The sequence below is a fragment of the Megascapheus bottae genome, chromosome X (genome assembly GCF_031878675.1).
Source record: "Megascapheus bottae isolate mThoBot1 chromosome X, mThoBot2.hap1, whole genome shotgun sequence".
NCBI classification, from domain to species: Eukaryota; Metazoa; Chordata; class Mammalia; order Rodentia; family Geomyidae; genus Megascapheus; species Megascapheus bottae.
This window is the reverse complement of record NC_143547.1, coordinates 92,974,270-92,996,701: the sequence shown is the minus strand read 5'-3', so window position 1 is coordinate 92,996,701 and position 22,432 is coordinate 92,974,270. Positions and strand designations below refer to the sequence as shown.

General features: G+C 39.3%; 1 protein-coding gene across 1 annotated transcript in view; it reads right to left on the bottom strand.

Annotated features, from left to right (window-relative positions):
• The window catches only part of Slc9a6 (solute carrier family 9 member A6), a 58,122-nt gene that overhangs the window by 19,010 nt on the left and 16,680 nt on the right, over positions 1–22,432 (bottom strand). Inside the window, exons 6-11 of the mRNA XM_090326893.1 lie at positions 20,015–20,120; positions 11,878–12,019; positions 9,046–9,151; positions 8,693–8,781; positions 5,136–5,249; positions 661–772 (exon numbers count right to left, since the gene is read on the bottom strand). Of these exons, the coding sequence (XP_090183019.1) occupies positions 661–772; positions 5,136–5,249; positions 8,693–8,781; positions 9,046–9,151; positions 11,878–12,019; positions 20,015–20,120 (669 nt within the window). The remainder of the gene's footprint in view (positions 1–660; positions 773–5,135; positions 5,250–8,692; positions 8,782–9,045; positions 9,152–11,877; positions 12,020–20,014; positions 20,121–22,432) is intronic.

The window sequence follows — 22,432 nt, the reverse complement described above, 5'->3', positions numbered from 1 at the left end:
GCCTAGTGGTTAAAGTGCTTGCCTAGCATGCACGAAGACCTGGGTTCGATTCCTCGGTACCACATACATAGAAAAAAGCCAGAAATGGTGCTGAGGCTCAAGTGGTAGAGCTCTAGCCTTGAGAAAGTCCAAGGACAGTGCTCAGGCCCTGAGCTCAAGTCAGGGACTGGCAAAAAAAAAAGTTAAAAAAAGTATATGCATGTATGGAAATTTCCTATTATGTAAAATTTAATATATAACAACAGAATATTTCTTTTTAGTGAAAAAGGTTAGTAAAAATATTCCCACAGAAGGGAATGAGACAATAAGGATCTTCATGTAAGGAAGGATATAATTTCAGTCAAAATATTTTAATTTCATGTCGTGTAAAGCTAGCACACGTTGTTAACAATTTCCTGGAGTAGGCAATAAAAAAAAGTCTTAGCTAGGTGCCGGTGGCTCACACCTGTAATCCTAGCTACTCAGGAGGCTGAGACCTGAGGATCCTGGTTCAGAGCCCGCCTGGACATGGAAATCCTTGAGATTCTTATCTCCAATTAACCACCAGAAAACTGGAAGTGGCACTGTGTCTCAAGTGGTAGAATGATACCCTTAAGCTCAAGGACAGTACCCAGGACCAGAGTTGAAATCCCACAACCAACAAAAAAAGTAATAACTTACCTGCAAACATCATCATATGTTGAAAATTTGATCCAATCTTACTTCTTCTACCCAAATTAAGTAAGAGAGACAAGGGGTAAATATTGGCAGCTCTTCCCAGGAAAATAGCAATCTAAAATTATTAATAGGTTAAGGATCATTTCTTTTTACTGTTAATACTATTTAGACTATACAGTGAAAGATTATTTTTAGGAGCTGAGTTGTTAATCTTTGGTCTCTTGGTCCAACTTCTAACAGTGTTGTATACTAGAACTTTCTGCAAAAATACAAATTTCTGATATAGTGAGCACTGGAAATGTGGCTATTGTGACTGAAATTTTAATTTTATACAACTTAACTTGAATTTAAATAATCACATATGCTACCTGCTACCAGAAAGAATGGGTGGGTCCTAAGATATACAAAATTCATTAGATGAAGAAAAATAAATTGAATGCCAATGTCTCATCCCTGAGGACTATGGTTCAAGATCAGCATGGTCAGAAAAGTCCACTAGACTCCATCTTCAAAATAACTAGCAAGTTACTGTAACCCCTCTATACATTACCCCAACTATAAAAAATAGAATTAAAAAAATAACTAGCAAGGAGCTAGGAATGTAGCCTAATGGTAGAGTGCTTGCCAAGCATGCACGAAGCCCTGGATTCAATATCTTGGTACCACATTCACAGAAAAAGCCAGAAATGGTACTATGGCTCAAGTGGTAAAGTGCTAGCTTTCAGAATGCCCAAGGACAGTGGTAAGGCCCTGAGTTCAAGCAAAAAAAAAAACTGGCAAAAAGCAATGTTACAAATGAACAATTGAGTAAATGCTTGAATGGGAATATAGATCAACAAAGGAAGGGCAGAATGATCTGTGTGGTAATGGATTACAGATAGAGATATCAATAAAAACTAATATTTAGATTAATGAAGATATGTATAGAAATATGACTTAGTAAATGCATGTATTTTATCTTGGTCTATCACCTGATAGGACCCAGATGCAAGGACACTCAATAGTGGTGACTGCATCTAGTGCCCAGATTTGGGTTTCTAATTCAATTCTCCACTGAAAAATACTGGGGCACCCTGCAGCAATAACTAATTTTTTTGTGGGTCATGGGCTTGAACACTGGGCCTGGTTGTTGTCCCTGAGCTCTTCAGCTCAAGGCTACTGCCTTACTCCCTGAGCCACAGTCTCACTTCCCATTTTCTAGTGATTAATTGGAAATAAAAATTTCATGGACTTTAGTATCCGGGCTGGCTTTGAACCACGATCCTCAGATCTCAGCCTCCTTAGTAGCTAGTTTTACAGGCATGAGGCATTGTGCCCAGCTAATAACTAATTCTTATACTGAGGCAGAACAAATATAAAATACACACCTTATGTTTCCAGAAAGTAAGAATGTGCTAATAGACAAAAGTAAACCAAAAGTTGATGATGCGAGTATGTCAAGGGGACACAGGACTCCACTGAAAGAAGTGCCCAAAGCCAAAACTGGAACAGTTAGAGCAATAAAACTTTTTTGAAAGTTTTATGGTGCTGTGGCTCAAGTCGTAGAGTTCTAGCATTGAGAAAGCACAAGGACAGTGGTTTGGCCCTGAGCTCAAGGCCCAGGACTGGCAAAAAAAATTTTTGGAGAGTTTTATAATAATCCAAATTATAATGAGACCTGAGGATTGTAGTTTGAAGCCAGGCAAGATAGGAAAATCTGTGAAACTCTTTTCCAATTAACTATTAAAAAAGCTCCAAGTGCAGCTGTGGTTCAAGTGGTAGAATTCCAGCCTTGAACAGAAAAGCAAAAGGATAACAGCTAGCCTTGAGTTCAAGCCTCAGTATTGGCACATAAACACACACACACACACACACACACACACACACACACACACACACACACACAATCAAAGGATCTATACACTGAAATAACAGAGGACAGAAAAACACATAAAACAGAGAACAGATAAATCCTCTATGTAAAAAATCCAAATAATCCTGTCCTTGAAGAGGTAAAAGTAAATCCCCCACTTTCCAAATGCTACGGGATATAGAAGGTTCCATCTTTATAAGTCCGACAACACTGAAAGAAAAACTGAGTAAATTAAAATGGAGAAACCTGATAAATCACTATCTCAGCTAAGTGATTAAGACTATTAAAATTATTAACCTGTTAATAAATATGTACTCTTGATAAAATACAAGGGGAATGGCACTTTACTTCTCCGATGTTCCTGCCAAAGAACACATAATCCCAATCTAATCAAGAAAGACATCAAATTCCAAGCATGGAACAGAATTCCTGGTTAGTGAACAAAACTAGAACAGCTAAGAAACTACTACAATCAAGCAACACCCAATGAAGACATGATAACCTGGGTGGGACATTAGAACAGAAAGAGAACATTAGGGAAAGCCACCACTGGTGCCTGGTACTGCCTTGATTCAACATAGCAAGCTGTACAAGGTGGTACAACCACAAACCTAGGACACCAATGACACGCATTGGCAGGGCTCAGAAAATGGAAACCGTCAGTAGAAATACTTGCAAATTTGAAGAGACACATGTTTGCTTTTGAAGAAAGCTATGTAGAAGACATTTGGATGTATGGAAATATTATTCATGGCTGAGATTAGTATCTGACCACCCAAATCCTCTCCAATAGCAAAAGTGATCAGAGGAACTTGAAGTTTAAGGTAGCCTAGCAGCTCTCAGTAAATCCTGTTACTTCCGCAGCTGCATTTAAGTGTGCCTCCTAAATGCATTGGCAATTTAGAGCCAGCTCATAAAAAGAGAGAGCCAGGAGTAGGATAAAAAGGCATCACTTTAGACTTCCACGGTAAGAAAAACAATGAAGCTGGATCTGTATAGGAAGTGAAACCTCAAAACACTGCTTCTTTTACATCTGCAGGAAATCACAACAACCAAATAAACACATAAATATAAAAAGGGGCACAGAAAAGTTTTGTTTTGTTAATTTTCTTTTTCCAGTCCTGGGGCTTAATCTCAGGGCCACAGTACTGTCCTTGGGCTTTCTCAAGCCTAGAGCTCTACCACTTGAGCCACAGCACCATTTCTGGCTTTTTTTCTTCTATGTATGTGGTATCGAGGAATTGAACCTGGATCTTCGTGCATGCGGGGTAAGCACCCTATCACTAGACCAAACTCCAGGCCCATTGGTTTCTTTTCTTTTCTTTTTCTTTCTTTCTTTCTTTTTTTAAGAAATAACTGCATCAGTGGCTCATCGTGATGACAGTTAGAAGCCAGCCTGGGCAGGAGGCTGTGAGGGAGTCATCCCTAATAAATTACCAAAAAAGCCAAGAGAGGAGCTGTGGCTCAAGTGGTAGAGCACTAGCCATGAGCAAAAAAGCTTGGGGAGAGTGTCCAGGCCTTGAATTCAAGTCTCTGGATTGGTGAGGGAAAAAGTGATGACAGAGTGGTATGAAGTTGAACAACAACAAAACCCCAAAAAACTCAAGCCAGGCATTGGTGGCTCATGTCTGTAATAAGCTAGAGAGGAAGCTGAATCTGGGGATTGTAGTTCAAAGCCAACTCAGGCAGGAAAGTTTACAATCAAACACAAAAGAACAAAAATAAAAAGCCTGAACTGGAGCTGTGACTGAAGTAGTAGAGCATTAGCGTTGAGGGAAAAAAAAGCTCAGGGACAGCATCCAGTCCTCAACTTCAAGCCCCACCACTGACACAAAAAAAAGAAAGAAAACTCACTAACAAGGTCGCCTCAAAAGACTTGCTTCCCCTCTTCTACCTCTCTCCAACCACAATCTTTCTTTCCATATTTCATGTTCAACTATCTTCCATCATTCTTCCATCTACTTGAGAACTCTAGTCTAAACATCATTCTACTTTTTCCTCCAATGGTCAACCCTTTCTTTTCTTCATTTCCTTTATCCATGAGTTGGTAATACGTTTTCTAATACCCAACATTTGCTTTGGCCTTCCCTGATTCATTGCACCCATTCAACAGAACACCATACTTGAATAGACCCTATTTTCTTTTCTCCATGCATACAGCTAAGCCTCCTGGACACACAATAGGGTAGACTGGCTTTCTTGCAAATACCTGCTCTTTCAACTCAAATGTGTCTTTTCTTACAGCTCAGCAATGCTAGTGCATTTCCTGGGTCAACTCATTCTTCCATTCTCTGTGACTATTATATAAACCTTGTCTGCTTTCCTTAAAACTCCTAATCACCTATGTAAGAAGAACCACCCAGAAAAGCTATTCTAGGACAAAATGTTTTATCTTTGAGGTTGGCAGAATGGTAGGAGATTTCTATCATTCCAATCTGTTGCTTTTAAGCAATAAATAAAAACTTAAACAGCGCAGAATAAATAGGAGAGGAAAAAAAGGAGCTCAAGTGCTTGCTTGTTTTACCCAGAAGAAAATTTTACATAAAGACGTTGCCATCAATCATACCCCAAACTAAAGGAAAATCACAATTTAAAATGTCTTTTCAAAACAGAACACAAAGGATACAAATGCTCCTACTACAAATGTTGGAATAAAGACATGGTTCTGGAAAGTGAACAGCGTGAGCCCCATGTAGGAGAAGATGAAATTCTCTGCCAGGAAATTGAGAAGCTCAAACAACTGAAATGGAAGTGTTAAAAGTTAGTCCGGTCAATGATTTTCACAATTTTAAAACATGAGCATTACAATGAAACAGATTCTTGAGATACATAGTTCATACATACAACTGAAAATAGGGGATTCAAAAGGGATTGACTTTACAGATGACATTTCCAGTCCCACAGAAATACATAAATGTTGCGTCTTCACTCACGTTCTGCAAAACCCCACTGTCAGTCAGTCTTCATCCTCCAAACCTGGGCAAATTTTCTTTCTTGAATGTTCCTTGTGTTCCTGCCACTGCTTTATTTTCCACTCACCATGTAGCAAGAGGATGCTAAATGGTAAATCTGATACCATTTCCCATCTCCAGATTATTAATCTCTCTAGAAATGACTATTTCAATGTAATTCCTTCTCTATAAGCTATATGGTTCTCATTCAACTTCTCTTATCCTGACATAGTACTGCACAGCCAATCTCATTATCACTGGCTTCTTGCTGACTTCACTATTCCCCCAGTCTTAGTCCACATTTAGGAATCAATCTTCCCAATGACAGGGCTTCTAGACTCAGAACCTAAGGGATCTGAGGATTGCTGAATGAATGAAGGCCCACCATAGCTATATTCCTCTAATCATGGTAGCTACCTAGCTATGCTCTATCCCACAATAAGAAAGAAAAAAAGAACTTGAGCTTAGTCAAGTTTTTCAAAGTCCATTCCCTTCCCTGCTTGATAGCTATGTGGCTTTGGGCAAGTTATCTTTTTTGGGGGGCGGGGCTGTAGGGCTTGAACTATGGGCCTGACCACTGTCTCTGAGCTCTTCAGCTCAAGGCTACTGCCCTTGAGCCACAGCACCACTTCCAGTTTTCTAGTGCTATTATTGAAGATAAGAGTCTCACAGACTTTAGTGCTTGGGCTGGCTTTGAACCTTGATCCTCAGATCTCAGCCTCTTGAGTAGCTAGGATTACAGGCATGAGCCGCCACCCCTGGCTCACAAGTTATTTTTTCAAAGCAGAATCAGAGGGGCTTGGTACATAGCTCAGTGGTACAGTACTTGCCCACCATGTAGGAGGCCACAGAACCAATCCTCAAAATCACATACAAAAAAAATGCTGTGCTGGCTTACTATCAACTATGAGGAAAAAATTAAAATAAGCATACAAGTATATATTTTCTTTAAATGACTCAATACACTACTATTTGTATTTACTCATTTCATAATAGCTATACTTTATCTAGCTTTATACTATGTGTCTGATACCATACTAAGCATTTTCCATGGTATTATCTCATTTTAATCTCACTATTCCAAGTAAGGTACTATTTTCTGCATTTTATTTATTTATTTTTTGCCACTCCTGGGGCTTGAGCTCAGGGTCGGGGCACTGTCTCTGAGCTTCTTTTGCTCAAGGACAGCACTCTACCACTTGAGCCACAGTGCCACATCTTTTCTGTTTATGTGGTACTGAGGAATCAAACCCAGAGCTTCATGTATGCTAGGCAAGCACTCTACCACTAAACCACATTCCCAGCCCCTATTATCGGCATTTTAAAAAAGAACAAAACTGAAGCACAGAGAAGGTATGTGCTCCTGTCACACAGCCAGAAAGTAGTGGATAAGCTAGGTAGTGGTGGTTCACACCTGTAATCCAAGCTCGTCAGGAGGCTGAGATCTCAGGATCTCAGTTCAAAGCCAGCTTGGGCAGAAAAGTCCACAAAACTCTAATCTACAATAAACTACCAGAAAGAGCCAGAATCTGAGCACTCTACCAGCTCAACTGGTAGAGCTGGTAGAATGCTATTCTTGAGCAAATGAAGCTCAGAGACAGCACACAGGCCTTGAGTTCAAACTGGAGCACCAGCACCTAAAAAAGTAGTTAAAAGAAGGATGTGAAACAACTTCCTGTGCAGGGGCAGAAACTAATTTTTTTTCTTAGAGCTTCATTATACAGCAAAAGCTGGCCTTGAGCTTGTGATCTACTAGCCATTTCTTCTTGAATGCTGAGATTACAGGTATATGCTTAATGTCTGGAGAGAGAATAACTATCTGAGGCTTTGCAGATCACAGGTGTTTGTCACAACTACCCAACTTTGCTAGCAATACTATACATTTAAAAATAAGTCTAGTTACTTGCCAATAAAATTCATTCATGGATATTGAAACTTGAATTCCACATAATTTTCATGGGTTACAAATTCTCCTAGACCTTTACAAATTCCTTGGACACACATTTCCTCTATGACAGTAGTTCCCTCTATGACAGTAGTTCCCTGTTTCTCTGATGGCTCCTATGACATAAGACCCCAAGCAGTTTGTATCAGTTTTCTGTGTGCATGTTTCCTATCACCAACAAGATTGAAAGATCTTAACCTGTTGCTTTTTTTTGCCAGTCCTGGGCTTGAGCTCAGGGCTTGAGCACTGTCCTTGGACTTTCTCAAGGCTAGCACTCTACCACTTGAGCCTCAGCACCACTTCCGGCTTTTTGCTATGTATGTGGGGTACCAAAGAATCGAACCCGGGTCTTCGTGCATGCTAGGCAAGCACTCTACCACTAGGCCAAACTCACGGCCCCTTAACCTGTTGCTTTTATGTCCCAGCACTCTCTAGAAAAATGCTGAAACATTGCTGGCTTTCTTCTCTATATTCAGTACATTGAATTCATTTGAAAAAATGATTTGTAACCCTAATGTGTCTGCTTAGATTGGCATGCTTAATTTCTTTTAGAGAGAAAGCATGGAACATAAACTAAATTTAAGGATCCAGGACGAAGTGAAAAAAAAAAGAAAGTGTTTCTGCTTCACTGTTATTCCCTTCTAAGCACATATCACTATTCTAATCATCTGGCAAAACTGAAAGCTACCAGTTCTTGCAGATTCTCATCTGGAATGCATCTGTTTCTATTTCAGATCATACATTATATTTGCATATCTGTCCCATTTTTCCTAAAACTGGAAAATTCTGTATCTACTTCCCTCATGATTCCTTTCAAGTATGCTGTCAGATATTACTTAACACCTGGCCAATGACACAGTCCTCTGAGGTTCCTGGTGACAGCAAGCTTTACAGGGCCTTCATGAAGTCTGAAGGAAGTCAGTCTTCTGCATATGCATCAGCAGATCCAGTCAGACTAAAAGCTTACCTTATCTATATTACATAAGAACAGTGCTACTCAAGCTAAAGTAGGTTTCCAATACATTTCCCTTTTAATCTGTTGAACATCAGGAAAACAGGGGAAACGGAGGCTAATTGGCTATGGGAAGCACAGCCTCTGGTTATTCTGCTATGATAAGGTATCCCCATCAAGAGGCCTTTACCCTTAACCTTACCAGTCTCATCTATTTCTAGAGTCAAAAGAACAGTATGTCTTCCCTGAACTGGATCAAAAAATTTTTTTCAAGTTGAAAAGAATTTGTTTTGCTGAAAGAAAAAAAATTATTCAATAATTATAGTTTCTCTTACCTGTTTTGTTCGGTGCTGAGATTCTGTGGATAAATTATTGTATGTATAATGTGCTTGTGTGATGCCACAAAACAATACTGCAACCACACCTATAAAGAGAGTAAATTTCAAGTCCACATAGAAGGATGGTTCCCAAAATTTATACTGAGGCAGACTTTACGCGCAGTATTGACATCTTCATGTACTTTGTTGACAAGAACCACTTTCACTGCAAATCTTTTTACATCCTAACATGAGAGCCCAAATCCCAACCATAATAGTATGTTCAAATATGAGGAACTGAACTACTTGTAGAGTGGCTCTCTAGGTCACTCCCTGTAAAGGTTTACAATCCAAAGAAGGAAGTCACCCACCTGTGAAACCCCAAGCTTCAGCCAAGAGGAAGGTGCTCCAGGACATCAAGAAGAACAAGCCTGTCTCCAGCAACTGGAACTCCCGCAATTTTGTAAACTTTGTCACGTAGGACTGTTAAGCTTGGTAACAAGACCTCAAAAGACAGAAATGGTACTAGAAAAACAATAATCAAAGCAAGGCAATCATAAAGGCACTAAGACTTGCAAGCATATCTAATCTAAAAGTCACAAAGTCAGTCAGATGTTAGTAGCTCATGCTTGTAATCGTAGCTACTCAGGAGGCTGAGATCTAAGGATACTAGTTCAAAGCCAGCCCATGCAGACAAATCTGAGAGACCCTTATCTCCAATTAACCGCAAAAAGCCAAAGGTGGAAGTGTGGCTCAACTGGTAGAGTGCCAACCTTGATTGAAAAAAAAGTCAAAGGACAACACCCAGGTCCTGAGTTCAAGCCCCAGTACACACACATATACACACACACACAAACACACACACAGAGTAAAGAAGCAATGGAGTTTAGAACTCTTAGAATGAGCCCTTTATTACTAAGGGGTAGGCTGCATTCCTTTCAATCTCATAGCTTAGCCAATCTTCTGCATTACAGGGATGAGATAACCTGCCAGAAAGATACTGTGCCAGAAACTACTCAGTAAAAGTTAGATAGAGAGGAGAAAGAAAACAGCTTGGATACAAAACATGCCAACATTATTAATTTGAGGCCAAAAGCAAGTCAGCTTCCACAATTAGAGCAATTTTTACTTGACTCTCCAACACACCTGTGATATAGAGCATTCACCCCATGATGAAACAATAGGTACTTCACTCATTTCTACTACTTTAAAAAGTATATATTGGCCGACAGACAGTAGAATGGCCTGTGCCCAGCTGTAGCAGATCTCAGGCTAGAATCTAATGTTGCTTAAGGAACTATGTACTACCAGAAAATGATGAACAAGATAAAAACTTCCTGCCCTCAAGGCATTTGTTAATAGGGAAGAGATACCATCTGTACTGGCAATCTTCAGAATCATTTTACTGCCCTTTATGCCTCAGTTCATCTATAAAAAAGCCAGAAGTCTGTACCAGCACAAAGTTGAAGTGCAAATCAAGCAAACTAAGATATTCTTGACAAAGAATCGTGCATTTTTATATGAAAGTATTAAAACAGGGCTGAGGGTATGGCTTAGAGGGAAAAGTTCTGACTTTCATTCCCACCTGTAATTCTAATTCCTTATGAGGCAAAGAATAAGAAGACCATAGAACAAATCCAGCCTGGGAAATAACTCACCCAACAGCTGAACACAATGACACATGTCTGTCATTACAGCTATAATAGGAAGCTAAATGGAGAATCGGGGTCCAGGACAGCTTGAGCAAAAAGCAAGACTATATCTTGGAAAGAAGTAGAGTAAATAAAAGAGCTAGAGGCTTGACTCACAACACAAGCCCTGCTTGGCAAGAATGATGCCCTGAGCTCAAACCCCAGTGCCACCAAAATATTCTAACTTAGCACTGGAAACTATTTAGAGATCATCTATTCCTATTCATTTTTCCTATTGTTCCTACTCTCTAATTTCCTACTCTGTAATCTAAAGAAGCAAAGTATCATAGTTTCTATCATATTTATGCCTGCCACAATACCAGAAGTGCCATGGATGCAAGGGCCATGTATGGCTTGTTTATTTTTCATATTACCTGGCATGCAGAAAGCAAACAAGAAATGTTTTCTGAATAAATACAAAATTGACTTGCCCAACATTTCTCATAGCTAGCTAGCAGCAATGCAGGCCTGCAACCTAGGCTCCAAGCCAGGAGAAGAGGGAGAAGAGGGTTAAAATTCTATACACTGGACTGGGAGTTTGGCCTAGTGGTAGAGCGCTTGCCTAGCATGCACGAAGACCCAGGTTCGATTCCTCAGTACCACATACATAGCAAAAAGCCAGAAGTGGTGCTGTGGCTCAAGTGGTAGAGCCCTAGCCTTGAGAAAATCCAGGGACAGTGCTCAGGCCCTAAGCTCATGCCCAGGACTGGCAAAAAAAAAATTTAAAAAATCCTATACACTTTCACTCAGGAACCATATTTTATTCATGTGGCATTGTGATCATATATTGTTCACAATTCAAAGCCAGCCCAGGCAGGAAAGTCCATGAGACCTCATTTCCAATTAACTACCGAATAGTGAGAAGTGGAGCTGTGGCTCAAGTGGTATGACATTATTAGCCTTGAGAAAAAAAAAAGCTGATGGACAATGCCTAGGCCCTGGCTTCAAGTTCCAAGACTGGCACAAAAAAATCCACACTCAAAGGGATAATGTGACTAACAGATTTGTCATACAAGTTTTAGAGTGTCAAGCATTGTAACACATGCCTGCAATCCCAGCATTCAGGAGGCTAAGTCAAGAGGTTTGAAGCTTGAGAGTAGATAGTTTATGCCCCCCTCAAACAGTTTTAGGTCACTGAGACCTATGCATAAAAAGAAATTCTTTAATTTAGCTTCATATTTTCAGACCAATATTTGATGCTAATAATTATTCTTTTATTTTTGCCAGTCCTGGGGCTTGAACTCAGGGTTGGAGCACTGTCCTTGGATTTTCTCAAGGCTAGAGCTCTACCACTTAAGCCAAAGCACCACTTCCAGGTTTTTTTTTGTATGTGGTACCAAGATAATGAACCCAGGTATTTGGTCATGCCAGGAAAGCATTCCACGCTAAACTCCAGCCCCTAATAATAATTCTAATATAATTCTTCTTACAGAACTAGGAGAAACCATAGATTATATGGTTCAACTACTTCATTAGCTTAACAGGAAAAGAAAAATATAATAAAAAGGATATTAAAGCTGTCACCACTCCAGTAGCAGCACCCATTGCAAATGATCCACTGAAGATCCCAAGGAAGATCCCGATAGACTTGAACATAGCTGTAACGTCAAAGGTGTGACTGTTGTCTCCAGCTGGTTGGTATGCCACTATTGAGCTACGAAAGACAAATTGTTCTTAATTCCAGGAGAAAATTTTACTTTTAAAACATTATCTAGTTTAGATCTTAAAGATGAAATCAGAGCAAGAAAAACAAAAACCCTCAAATCTTCAAATGAAGAAAATGTTACCTCCAAATCCTGGAACATATCCAACTAGCAAGAAAATTCAGCTTTTCCTTCAATGACAATTTCAGGAGATAGACCATTATAAAGGTTTCTATACAACAATCATAGCAAGAGCCTTTTCTTCATCCTTGAATTGTCAATTACTATTCTTCTGTGATTCTGTGAAGAGTTACTCAGTGCCCCAAAACACTAACATACTAACAAACTAATGAAAATCCTTGCTTTTTCCAGAAGAGGCATTAATATAAGGAATACTGTTCTGTACTCAACCCAGTTTCATTCTGTTTCTCTTATGGAGGAAAAATGATGAATAAAGACCTTTCCAACTTTTAGAATAATAGAACGGGCCAAATGCCCAATATCTATTCACTTAACTTAAATAGACTTTTATAGGAAAAAGAGTTCAAAAGGCTCTCCAAAGAATTAGAATTCACTCAACAGTACCTTGAGCATTCCCAGCTGCATTCTCCACCCCAATGTTCTAAAAGAAACTTACTCTGCATAAGACTAAGACGGGCAATTACAGGAGACACTCCTCATCTCAACCTGCCAGTCCTCAAAAGCTTCTTTTATATCAGCCACCCAAGGAAACAGACATAGCTGAGAAAGTCACTCTTGGCAGCAGTCCTCTGCCAACTGTACTTACTATTACTAAGTCAGTTCTAATCTCAGTTATTTGAGGGACAAGCATTATAATACAAGCTCAGACTCAAAAACATCATACAAGCTATGTCAAAGAAAAGGAAAAACACATTACTAGGAATATAATAAATTCTTCCAGTAATCACTTCAATGCTATTTTTTTAGTTCAGAGCTAAAAAAATGTCATGTGTAACCAGTTCTTTTCATATCTCCTAGGTTAAATTTTTAACAAATCTATAACCAAACTAAAATATCCTAATGTGTTTCTACTTCTTGCAGTATAGGACTAACATAAATTTCTTATAATGATTCTGGGAAATTTCTGAGACAAATTTTGGATTGAATATTTTAAATCCTGAGTTTAAATGTTTAAAGTGCCAGATCATTGTGGGACCAGAGGATTTGATGTTTTTTGATAACCAGGAAATGAGCATGACACATCATGCTCATTGCCACAAGTAAGATACAACCATCTTATAGCAATAAAATCTACCAGCTGCTAGAAAAAGGGAAAATCCTGCTACAACCACCTTCTTTCTCCTTGGTAATACTTTTTAAAATGCTGTATGGAACAAAATACCTATGTGCCTCCCAAATGAATCTTCCATTAGTTCAATTAACTCAATTAGCTATCAAAAATTCAGAAGTAGAGCTGTGGCTCAAGTAGTAAAGTGTTAGACTAGAAAAAAGGCTCAGGGACAGAGCACAGGCTCTGAGTTCAAGCCTCAGTACCAGCACACACACACACACACACACACACACACACACACACACACACACACACACAGAGGCACACCCCACCTTAATCAGTTAAGTGTTAAACAGAACTCCCTCAGAAAGAAGTCTATGGCTCTTTGGCACAAAACTGCTTATAAAGTATATGTACAGTAATCATCAAACTAAGGGAATGCAACATCAAGTAACTATTTCTATCATACTTTATCATAATTCTATCATACTTTTACCACACATCAAAGGCAAATGAAAAATGATGGCCAACATACTGCTGCAAACTCCAGCTAGTAAACTCCCATAGCAAACAAGACTATTTGATTTCCTTCTATCTAGGAGCAGGAATTCATTTACTAAACTGCATTAAGACATTTATATAGCCAACAATTCCTCCACTTATGTTATTCTCTGGATACAGACATCTTATAACAAGGTTTTTCCAGGGGAGGTAGTAGAGTTTACTTATCTCCTACCACTTTAGAATAGTACTAGCTATGCACCACCCTTAGAAGAATTAAGAAAGGAATCATTCAAATCATTTTCCTCCTTTTTTGTCGGTCGTGGTACTTGAACTCTAGGCCTGGGCATTGTCCCGGAGTTCTTCAGCTCAATTCTACCGCCCTACCTCTTCAGCCACAGTGGCACTTCTCGTTTTCTGGTGGTTAATTGGAGATAAGAGTCTCATGAACTTTTAGTGTCCAGGCTGGCTTTGAACTTCTATCCTCCGATCTCAGCCTCCTGAGTAGCTAGGATTACAGGTATAAGCCACCACACCTACCTACTCAAATCATTTTCTTTTATTTTTCTTTTTTTGCCAGTCCAGGGGCTTGAATTCAGGTCCTAAGCACTGTCCTTGGGCTTTTTCTCTAAAGGCTAGAGCTCTACCACTTGAACCACAGCACCATTTCTGGCTTTTTCTATGTATGTGGTACTGAGGAATCGAACCCGGGTCTTTGTGCATGCTAGGCAAGCACTCTATCACAAGGCCAAACTCCTGACCCCTTAAAACATTTTCTAAGATTTTATTCTCTCATAGAACACTGTTTGAGAAATGTTGCAATAGGAAGAGAAAATGGGGCCCTTTGAAAGGAAGGGCTATCACTTTTTAGCATATTTCTTCTTCATTATATACATATGTATACAATAAAGCTCAAACACAATGTGTTTGTTTTTTCCTTTAAGTGCAACCAACTGCTCCTATAGTTGCAAGAAATGGGTTACTTTGTTAATAAAAAACTAAGACATAATGAATATTAGTTTAAGAGATGAAATTAGAACAGATTTTTAACTCAATCTCTTAGACCAATGAAAAAGGAAGAAGTATTAGTGAGATGATTAGAAGGTAGAATAGAGTAAGTGTCTAGGATAGAGAACTGAAACTAACTGCTTCTGTCTTACTCTTTTCATTTAGTCATGCTAGTGATCTCACATGTATCTATACACTAGAAATTAATGAGCTTTGTAGCTTCATTTTTTAGAATACATAAATTACTTCTTCCTACTTTCATACAGAATACAGCTTTTTATTTTGCACCTAACATCACTAAAGATACTTAAATTAAGCACAACCTTTAGACTATATTTTAAAAATTAAGTTTATATTATGTGTTATGAAGATACACAATAAACACATTCACACAAAAATATTTTGAGCCAGGCAGGCACTGTTGGCTCACACCTGTAATCCTTGCTACTCAGGATGCTGAGATCTAAGAACTGCAGTTCAAAACCAGTCCAGGCAGAAAAGTCCATGAGACTCTTACTGCCAATCAGCCACCAGAAACCTAGAAGTAGAGTTGTGACTCAAAGTGGTAGAGCATTATCCTTGAATAGGAAAGCTAAAGGTCAGCTCCCAGGCCTTGAGTTCAAGCCCCACAATAGACAAAAATATTTGACATTTTGGATATTGTTATGTACAACATTTAACTGATTAGTTTTTATATCTCAGAAGGATCATTTCCTACTCTGCAGCAAGGTAATGGGCAATCAGGTTATGCAAACCAGAGTGACTGATGTATTCATCTTTTACAGTTAAAATGATTAACTTAAATATAAGAAACAAATTAAACTACAACATGGTATTTCCCAACTAGCAAATTAGCAAAAATATTGCTAAGATTGTGAGAAAACAAGACACCCCCAAAAGTCTTCTTATTTGGTGTCAGTACAAGGGCTTGAATTCAGGGCCTTGCACACTTTGTTAGCTTTTTCTCTCAATGCTGGTGTTCTACCACTTAAGCTCCAGATTTTTGTGGTTACTTGCAGTAAAGAGTCTCTCAGTCTTGTCTTCCCTAGCCAGATTTGAACTACAGTCCTCAGATTTTAGCCTCCTAAGGAGCTAGGATTACAATCCTAAGCCACTGGTACTCAGATTGACAATCTCATAATGTAATGATTAAAGTATAAAATGATGATATAATTTACTAATGTCAAACTTTCTAAGGTATTTACTCTTCAAGTCCATCAGTTTTTAGCCGGCGCAATGGCTTACGCCTGTAATCCTAGCTAGTCAGGTGGCTGAAATCTAAAGATAAAGGTTAAAAGCCAGCCCTGGCACAAAAGGACATGAGACTCTTATTTCCAATTAACCTCTAGAAAAAGGGAAGTGGGGCTTAGCTCAAAGGGTAGGGCAGTAGCCTTGAGCTGAAGAGCTTAGGGACAAAGCCCAGGCCCAGGGGGAGGGCAGTAGCCTTGAGCTGGAGAGCTCAGGGACAGCGCCCAGCCCAGGCCGAGTTCAAGCCCCATGACCCACAAAAAAAAAAAAGATCCATCAGTTTTTGTGACGGTTGTTCTTAATGTACTGTGTGAAGTTATTTCTTTTCTCTTTTTTCCCCTTATGGTTTATCTCATGTTGTTACTGTATCTGACTTTGTTACCTGGTATATTGTATGTATGTTTATTTTTTTATTTGAAATAGGGAAGGGAAGGAGAAAAACAAGATGATTGGGGGGGAAGGAAAGTAGAAAAAATGTTTAAGAAATAATGTATCCACTACCCAACAAATGTAAATGTAACCTCTCTATAGATTACCCTGACTAAAAATACAATAAAAAATAAAAAGAAATAAATTCATCAGTCTTCTAAAAATTTATTCTATCATATATGTATACATGTAATTTTTTTTATTTTTTATATTTTTATTGTAATTAATAAAAGGGTTACATGATATTTGCCAGATAGAAGGTGCATTAATTCACATACATTGATACCCTTTCACATGTCTTGGTACCCATTACCCTCCCCCCCACCCACCCCACTCCCCTACATGTAAATTTTTTAATGTTTAGCAAGGTGCGGTGGCTCATGCCTATAAACCTAGATATTCAGGAGGCTGAGATCTGAGTATCACAGCTCAAAGCCAGCCTGGGCACCAAAGTCTATGAGAGACGTATCTCAAATCACTAGAAAATGAGAAGTGGGGCTGCGGCTTAAGGGGTAGGGCAGAAGCCTGGAGCTGAAGAGCTCAGGGATAGCGCCCACACCCAGAGTTCAAGCCCCATGACTGACAAAAAAAAATGTTTAAGGTAAACTGCTGAAGCATCATTTGGGATGACCAAAAAATGAAAACTCTGGGACCAGGAGTTTGGCCTACTGTAGAGTGCTTGCCTAGCATGCACAAAGGTCTGGGTTCGATTCCTCGGTACCACATTCATCAAAAAAGCCAGAAGTATAATTTTAATTATGTTCTAAAATCTAAGTGTCAGTGATTGTATATAGAGATTCCCTTCTTGAATACTTGTTTATTAAATACATCATTTGGGATATGACGTAAAAATCAATGCTAATAAATTCTTTAATAAAAAAAGAAAAAGGGGCTGGGAGTTTGGCCTAGTGGTTAAAGTGCTTGCCTAGCATGCATGAAGACCTGGGTTCAATTCCTCGGCACCACATACATAGAAAAAAGCCGGAAGTGGTGCTGAGGCTCAAGTGGTAGAGCTCTAGCCTTGAGAAAGTCCAAGGACAGTGCTCAGGCCCTGGGCTCAAGCCCAAGACTGGCAAAAAAAAAAAAAAGAAAAAAAAAAGAAAAAAAGAAAAAGCCAGAAGTGGTGCTATGGTTCAAGTAGTAGGGTTCTAGCCTTGAGAAAGCCCAAGGACAGTACTCATGCCTTGAGTTCAAGCCCCAGGACTGGCAAAAGAGAGAGAGAGAGAGAGAGAGAGAGAGAGAGAGAGAGAGAGAGAGAGAGAGAGAGAGAGAGAGAGAGAGAGAGAGAGAGAAACATAGGTACACATGTGTCTATCTTTTTTTGGTCCAAAACATGAAATCAGTATCTGACACTTTTACTTATTCGCTGTCACTCTACAACCTGAGCCAGATCTCCAACCATGCTATCCTCATATGAAAAGAGAATTTTCTTATTATTTGCAACTACATAATCTGTGTGTGATCTGTACTATAATTCATTTGATCACACACATTTGATTGCTGGATACTTGGAGATCTATCTTTCTCTCTTCCTTTCTCTCTCTCTCCCTTCTTCCTTTCTCTCTCTCTCCCTTCTTCCTCTCTCTCTCTCTCTCTCTCTCTCTCTCTCTCTCTCTCTCTCTCTCTCTCTCTCTCTCTCTCTCTTTCTCTCTCTCTCTTTCTCTCCCCGCCCCCCCCAGGCTACTCTCAAAATAAGAAATGGCTGAAACAGTAAGATTGTAAGTTTGAGGCTAGTCTGGACTATAGAGACATACTGTCTTATTAAAAGAAAAAGTAAGAAAAAAAAAACGAAGAACTGCAGATGTCCTTCAGTGGTACAGCACATTTTTAGCCTACACTAGGCCCTAGGTTCCATCTCCAGCACTACAAAAAAAATGGAACAATGAAGCTTATTGAAATTGGTTTGAAAAGGAGGAGGGGACTGGAGGGAGAATGACAGAGGAGTAAACTGGTATGCATACATGGATATGTCAAAATGAAACCGCCTATATATGTAATTGATACTAATAAAATGTGGGAAAATGCAAATTCTCTGTTGGGAGAATCCTTCACTGAGTACTTGGGGAACATAAAATACAATGGATGCACACATGCACACAAGTGCGCATGTGCGCAAACGTGTGCACACACACACACACACACACACACACACACACACTATTAGAATAGAAATACTTGCAAAAAAAAGTCAAAGCTGGGTGTGGTGGTTCACGCCTATTATCCTAGCTACTCAGGAGCTGAGATTTGAGGATCAACTTTCAAAGCCAGCCAAGGCACAAAAGTCCATGAGACTCTTATCTCCAGTTAACCACCAAAAAATTGTGTCTCTGTGGCTCAAAGAGTTGAACACTAGTCTAGAGCTGAAGAGCTCAGAGACAGCACCCAAGCACCAGAGTACAACCCCCACTACCAACCACAAAAAAGAAAAGAAGAAGAAAAAAGAAAAGTCAAAGAAATAAAAGTGCTTCAATAAAGTACCAATATTATCAGTGGTAACATGTACATTAATTCAAAATTGTGCTATTGTAATAGAATAAAAAGTTGAAGAAAAAAGGAAAGGCAAATAAAATACTTATTCATATCCAATCTTACATTTGGATAAATACTTGTCTACATACAAACCAAATATAGCTAGCTCTAGGGGGCTACAACATTTATAAAAACAAAAAATGACTTTCTGAATAATCCTTTGAAAACAGTTTTGGGTTTTTTTGCCAGTCCTGGGCTTGAGCTCAGGGCCTGAGCACTGTCCTTGGGATTTCTCAAGGCTAGAACTCTACCACTTGAGCCTCAGCACCACTTCCAGCTTTTTTCTATATATGTGGTACCAAGAAATCTAACCTGGGTCTTCGTGCATGCTAGGCAAGCAATCTACTGTTAGGCCAAACTCCTGGCCCGAAAACAGTTTTTTTTTAATTTTTCAACTATGTAGATATATTCTCTGTTTAAAAAGTTAAACCTAGGGCCAGGAACATGGCCTAGTTGTAGAGTACTTGCCTAGCATGCATGCAGACCTGGTTTTGACTTCTTGGTACCACATACACAGAAAAAGGCAGAAGTGGTGCTGTGGCTGGAGTAGTAGAGCACTAGGCTTGAGAAAGGTCAAAGACAGTGCCAAGGCCCTCAGTTCAAGCCCAGGACTGGCAAAAAAAAGTTAAATCTAATTTTAAAAATTGTTAGCTGGACACCAGTGGCTCACACCTGTAACTCTAGCTACTTAGGAGGTCAAGGTCTAAAGACTACAATTAGAAGCCAGCCCCAGCAGGAAAGTCTGCGAGACTCTTTATTTTCAATAAACAAGCAAAAAGTAAAAGTAGAACTGTGGCTCAAGTGGTGGAAAGCTAGCCTTGAGCAATAAATTTCAGAGACAGAGCCCAGACTTTGAGTTCAAGCCCCACAACCAACAACAATAAAACAATAAAAAGAGAATATATTTTTGCTGCAGAGGGGAAAGTCTTGCTCTTACTAACGCTACATATTCATAATATATTTTATTCAATACATGCCTTTCAGTCCATAGTTCCCTCATATAGAACACTCAGAATATAATAAGAAAATAAACACTTACGAGGACAGCACTATAGCAACAGCATCATTGAGGACACTTTCACCAAAAAGAAGTGCATAGAGTTCAACATCAACTTGAAGCTCGTGAAATATCGCAAGAACAGTCACTGAAAAGTGAAAGAGTCAAGAGTATTTAGATGTTACAAATGTCATGTATTTCCCCTGCAGTAGTTAAGTGTAGGTTACACAAAAATTCACTTACTCCTATTTAATATTCTCTTACTGTATTAACTATGTAGTTAATATATTCTTCCTCTGTGAACATGCAACATCACTTCCTCTTTAAAATGCCTGAAAATATACTAAGATGGTCTACCTTCTTCATGTAAATGTTGAAATTTGGTTTTGTACATTTCCTTTCCATAAAGAGTATATTCAAGAATTTTTTATAGAGTAGGGGAATCAATCTCTAGAAAATAGTATAAAAAACATCCCCTTAGGCTGATAAAGTGACTCAAGTGATAGAGTACTTATCTAGCAAGTACAGGATCTCAAGTTCAACCACCAGTTCCATCAAAAAAAAAGAAAGAAGGAAAACATCATATACAGCAAACATATTTCTTATATAATAGTACTGAGGCTTGAACTCTGGTTTTGAACCCTGTCACTCTGCTTTTTCACTCAGGGCTGTCACTCTACCACTTGAACCACATTTCCACTTCTGACTTTTTGGTGGCTATTTGGAGATAAGAGCCTTAGGAATTTCTTGGCAATCTAGCTTAAAACCAGGCTCCTTAGCTCTCAGCCTCCTGAGTAACTAGAATTACAAGGATGAGCCATGGGTATCCCAGGAGCCTTAAAATCACTTGCATTGGATTTGCAAAGTACAAGCACATCAGTTTAGCAAAGACTAGGAAATGAAAACACAAGTTTAATTTCTGGCTGGGGCAAAATTTATGCCCAGAATTGGAGCTGTCATATTTAACTAAGGAAGAAGACAACTATCAGGATATTATAGTTTGACAAAGGAAAAGACCTACAAATCCTTTTGTACTGAAGCAATTCAATTTTTTCCAGTCCTGGGCTTGAGCTCAGTGCCTGAGCTCCTTGGACTTTTCTCAAGGCTAGAGCTCTAGCACTTGAGCCTCAGCACCACTTCTGGCTTTTTTCTATGTATGTGGTACCAAGGAATTGAACCCAGGTCTTCATGCATGCTAGGCAAGCACTCTACAACTAGGCCAAACTCCCGGCCCCTAGATTCGCTTTTTTTTAAATCACATAAGACTGAAAGGTTGTATTATAACTTTAATTGCTAAGTCACATATAGCTCACTCAGAAAAAAAAAGTTGATATGAACGAGGAAAGTGCTTTTTCAAATACCAGCTATCAAAATAGGAAACTTGATTTTTAAAAGATGAAATCTCTATAGCAAAGCACTGCAGCTGGAAAATACTGATACCAAAACTTTTCAAGAGAAAGGGGAAGTGGAGGTTAGAGATATTCTGAAGAACTGCAAAAAGAAAACCTACATACGGTTAAGCCTTCTAGAAAGTTAACACATTAACAAAATTGTGGGCTAGAGGTATGACTCAAGTTGTGGAGAATTTGCTTAGCAAGTACAAGATTCTGAATTAAAACTCCAGTACCACAAAGAAAAAAGGAAGAAAGAAAGTTGCCAGACATTGCCTGTAATCCTAACTATTCAGGAAGCTAAGATCCGAGGATCACAGTTCCAAGCCAGCCCAAGGAGGAAAGTCTGTGAGACTATCTCCAATTAACTACATAAAAGCCAGGAGTAGAGCTGTGGGCCAAGTGGTAGAACACTAGCATTAAGCAAAAGTCGCTCACAGACAACACTCAGGTTCTGAGTTCAAGCCCCAGGAAGGAGAGAGAGAGGGGGGAGGGAGGAGCGAGACATAGACATGGATGAAAGGAGAGAGAGAGCGGGGGGGGGGGGGGAGAGAAGAAAGGAAGGAAGAAAGAGTGAGGGGAGAGAATGGAAGAGAAGGCAAGGGAAGGGAAGGGAATGGAAGGGAAGGGAAAGGAAGGGGGAGGGGAAGGGAAGGGGAGGGGAAGGGGAGGGGAAAGGAAAGGAGAGAAGGAGAGGGGAGAGAAGGGAAGGGGAGGGAAGAAGAGAGAGAGTGAAGGGATGCAGGCTAGCAGGCAGGGAGGGAGGGAGGGAGGGAGGGAGGGAGGGAGGGAAGGAAGAAGTTAACAATTGCAAAATGATAGAACTGGGGCAAGAGCCTATATAATTCAAAAGAAAGGGTTGTGGGTATAGTTCAAATAACAGAGCACCTGCTTATTAAGCACAAAACCCTAAGTTCAAATCTCTGTAACACTAAAAAACACAAACAGTAGCTTTCATAATTCAGAAAAAATACAACTTTCTAATGTTACATAAGCAAATTATTTTTTTTTTGCTTGAAGTATTCAGGCAATATCCCTACTAAAACAAAACCAGAAGGTTGAAGAAATG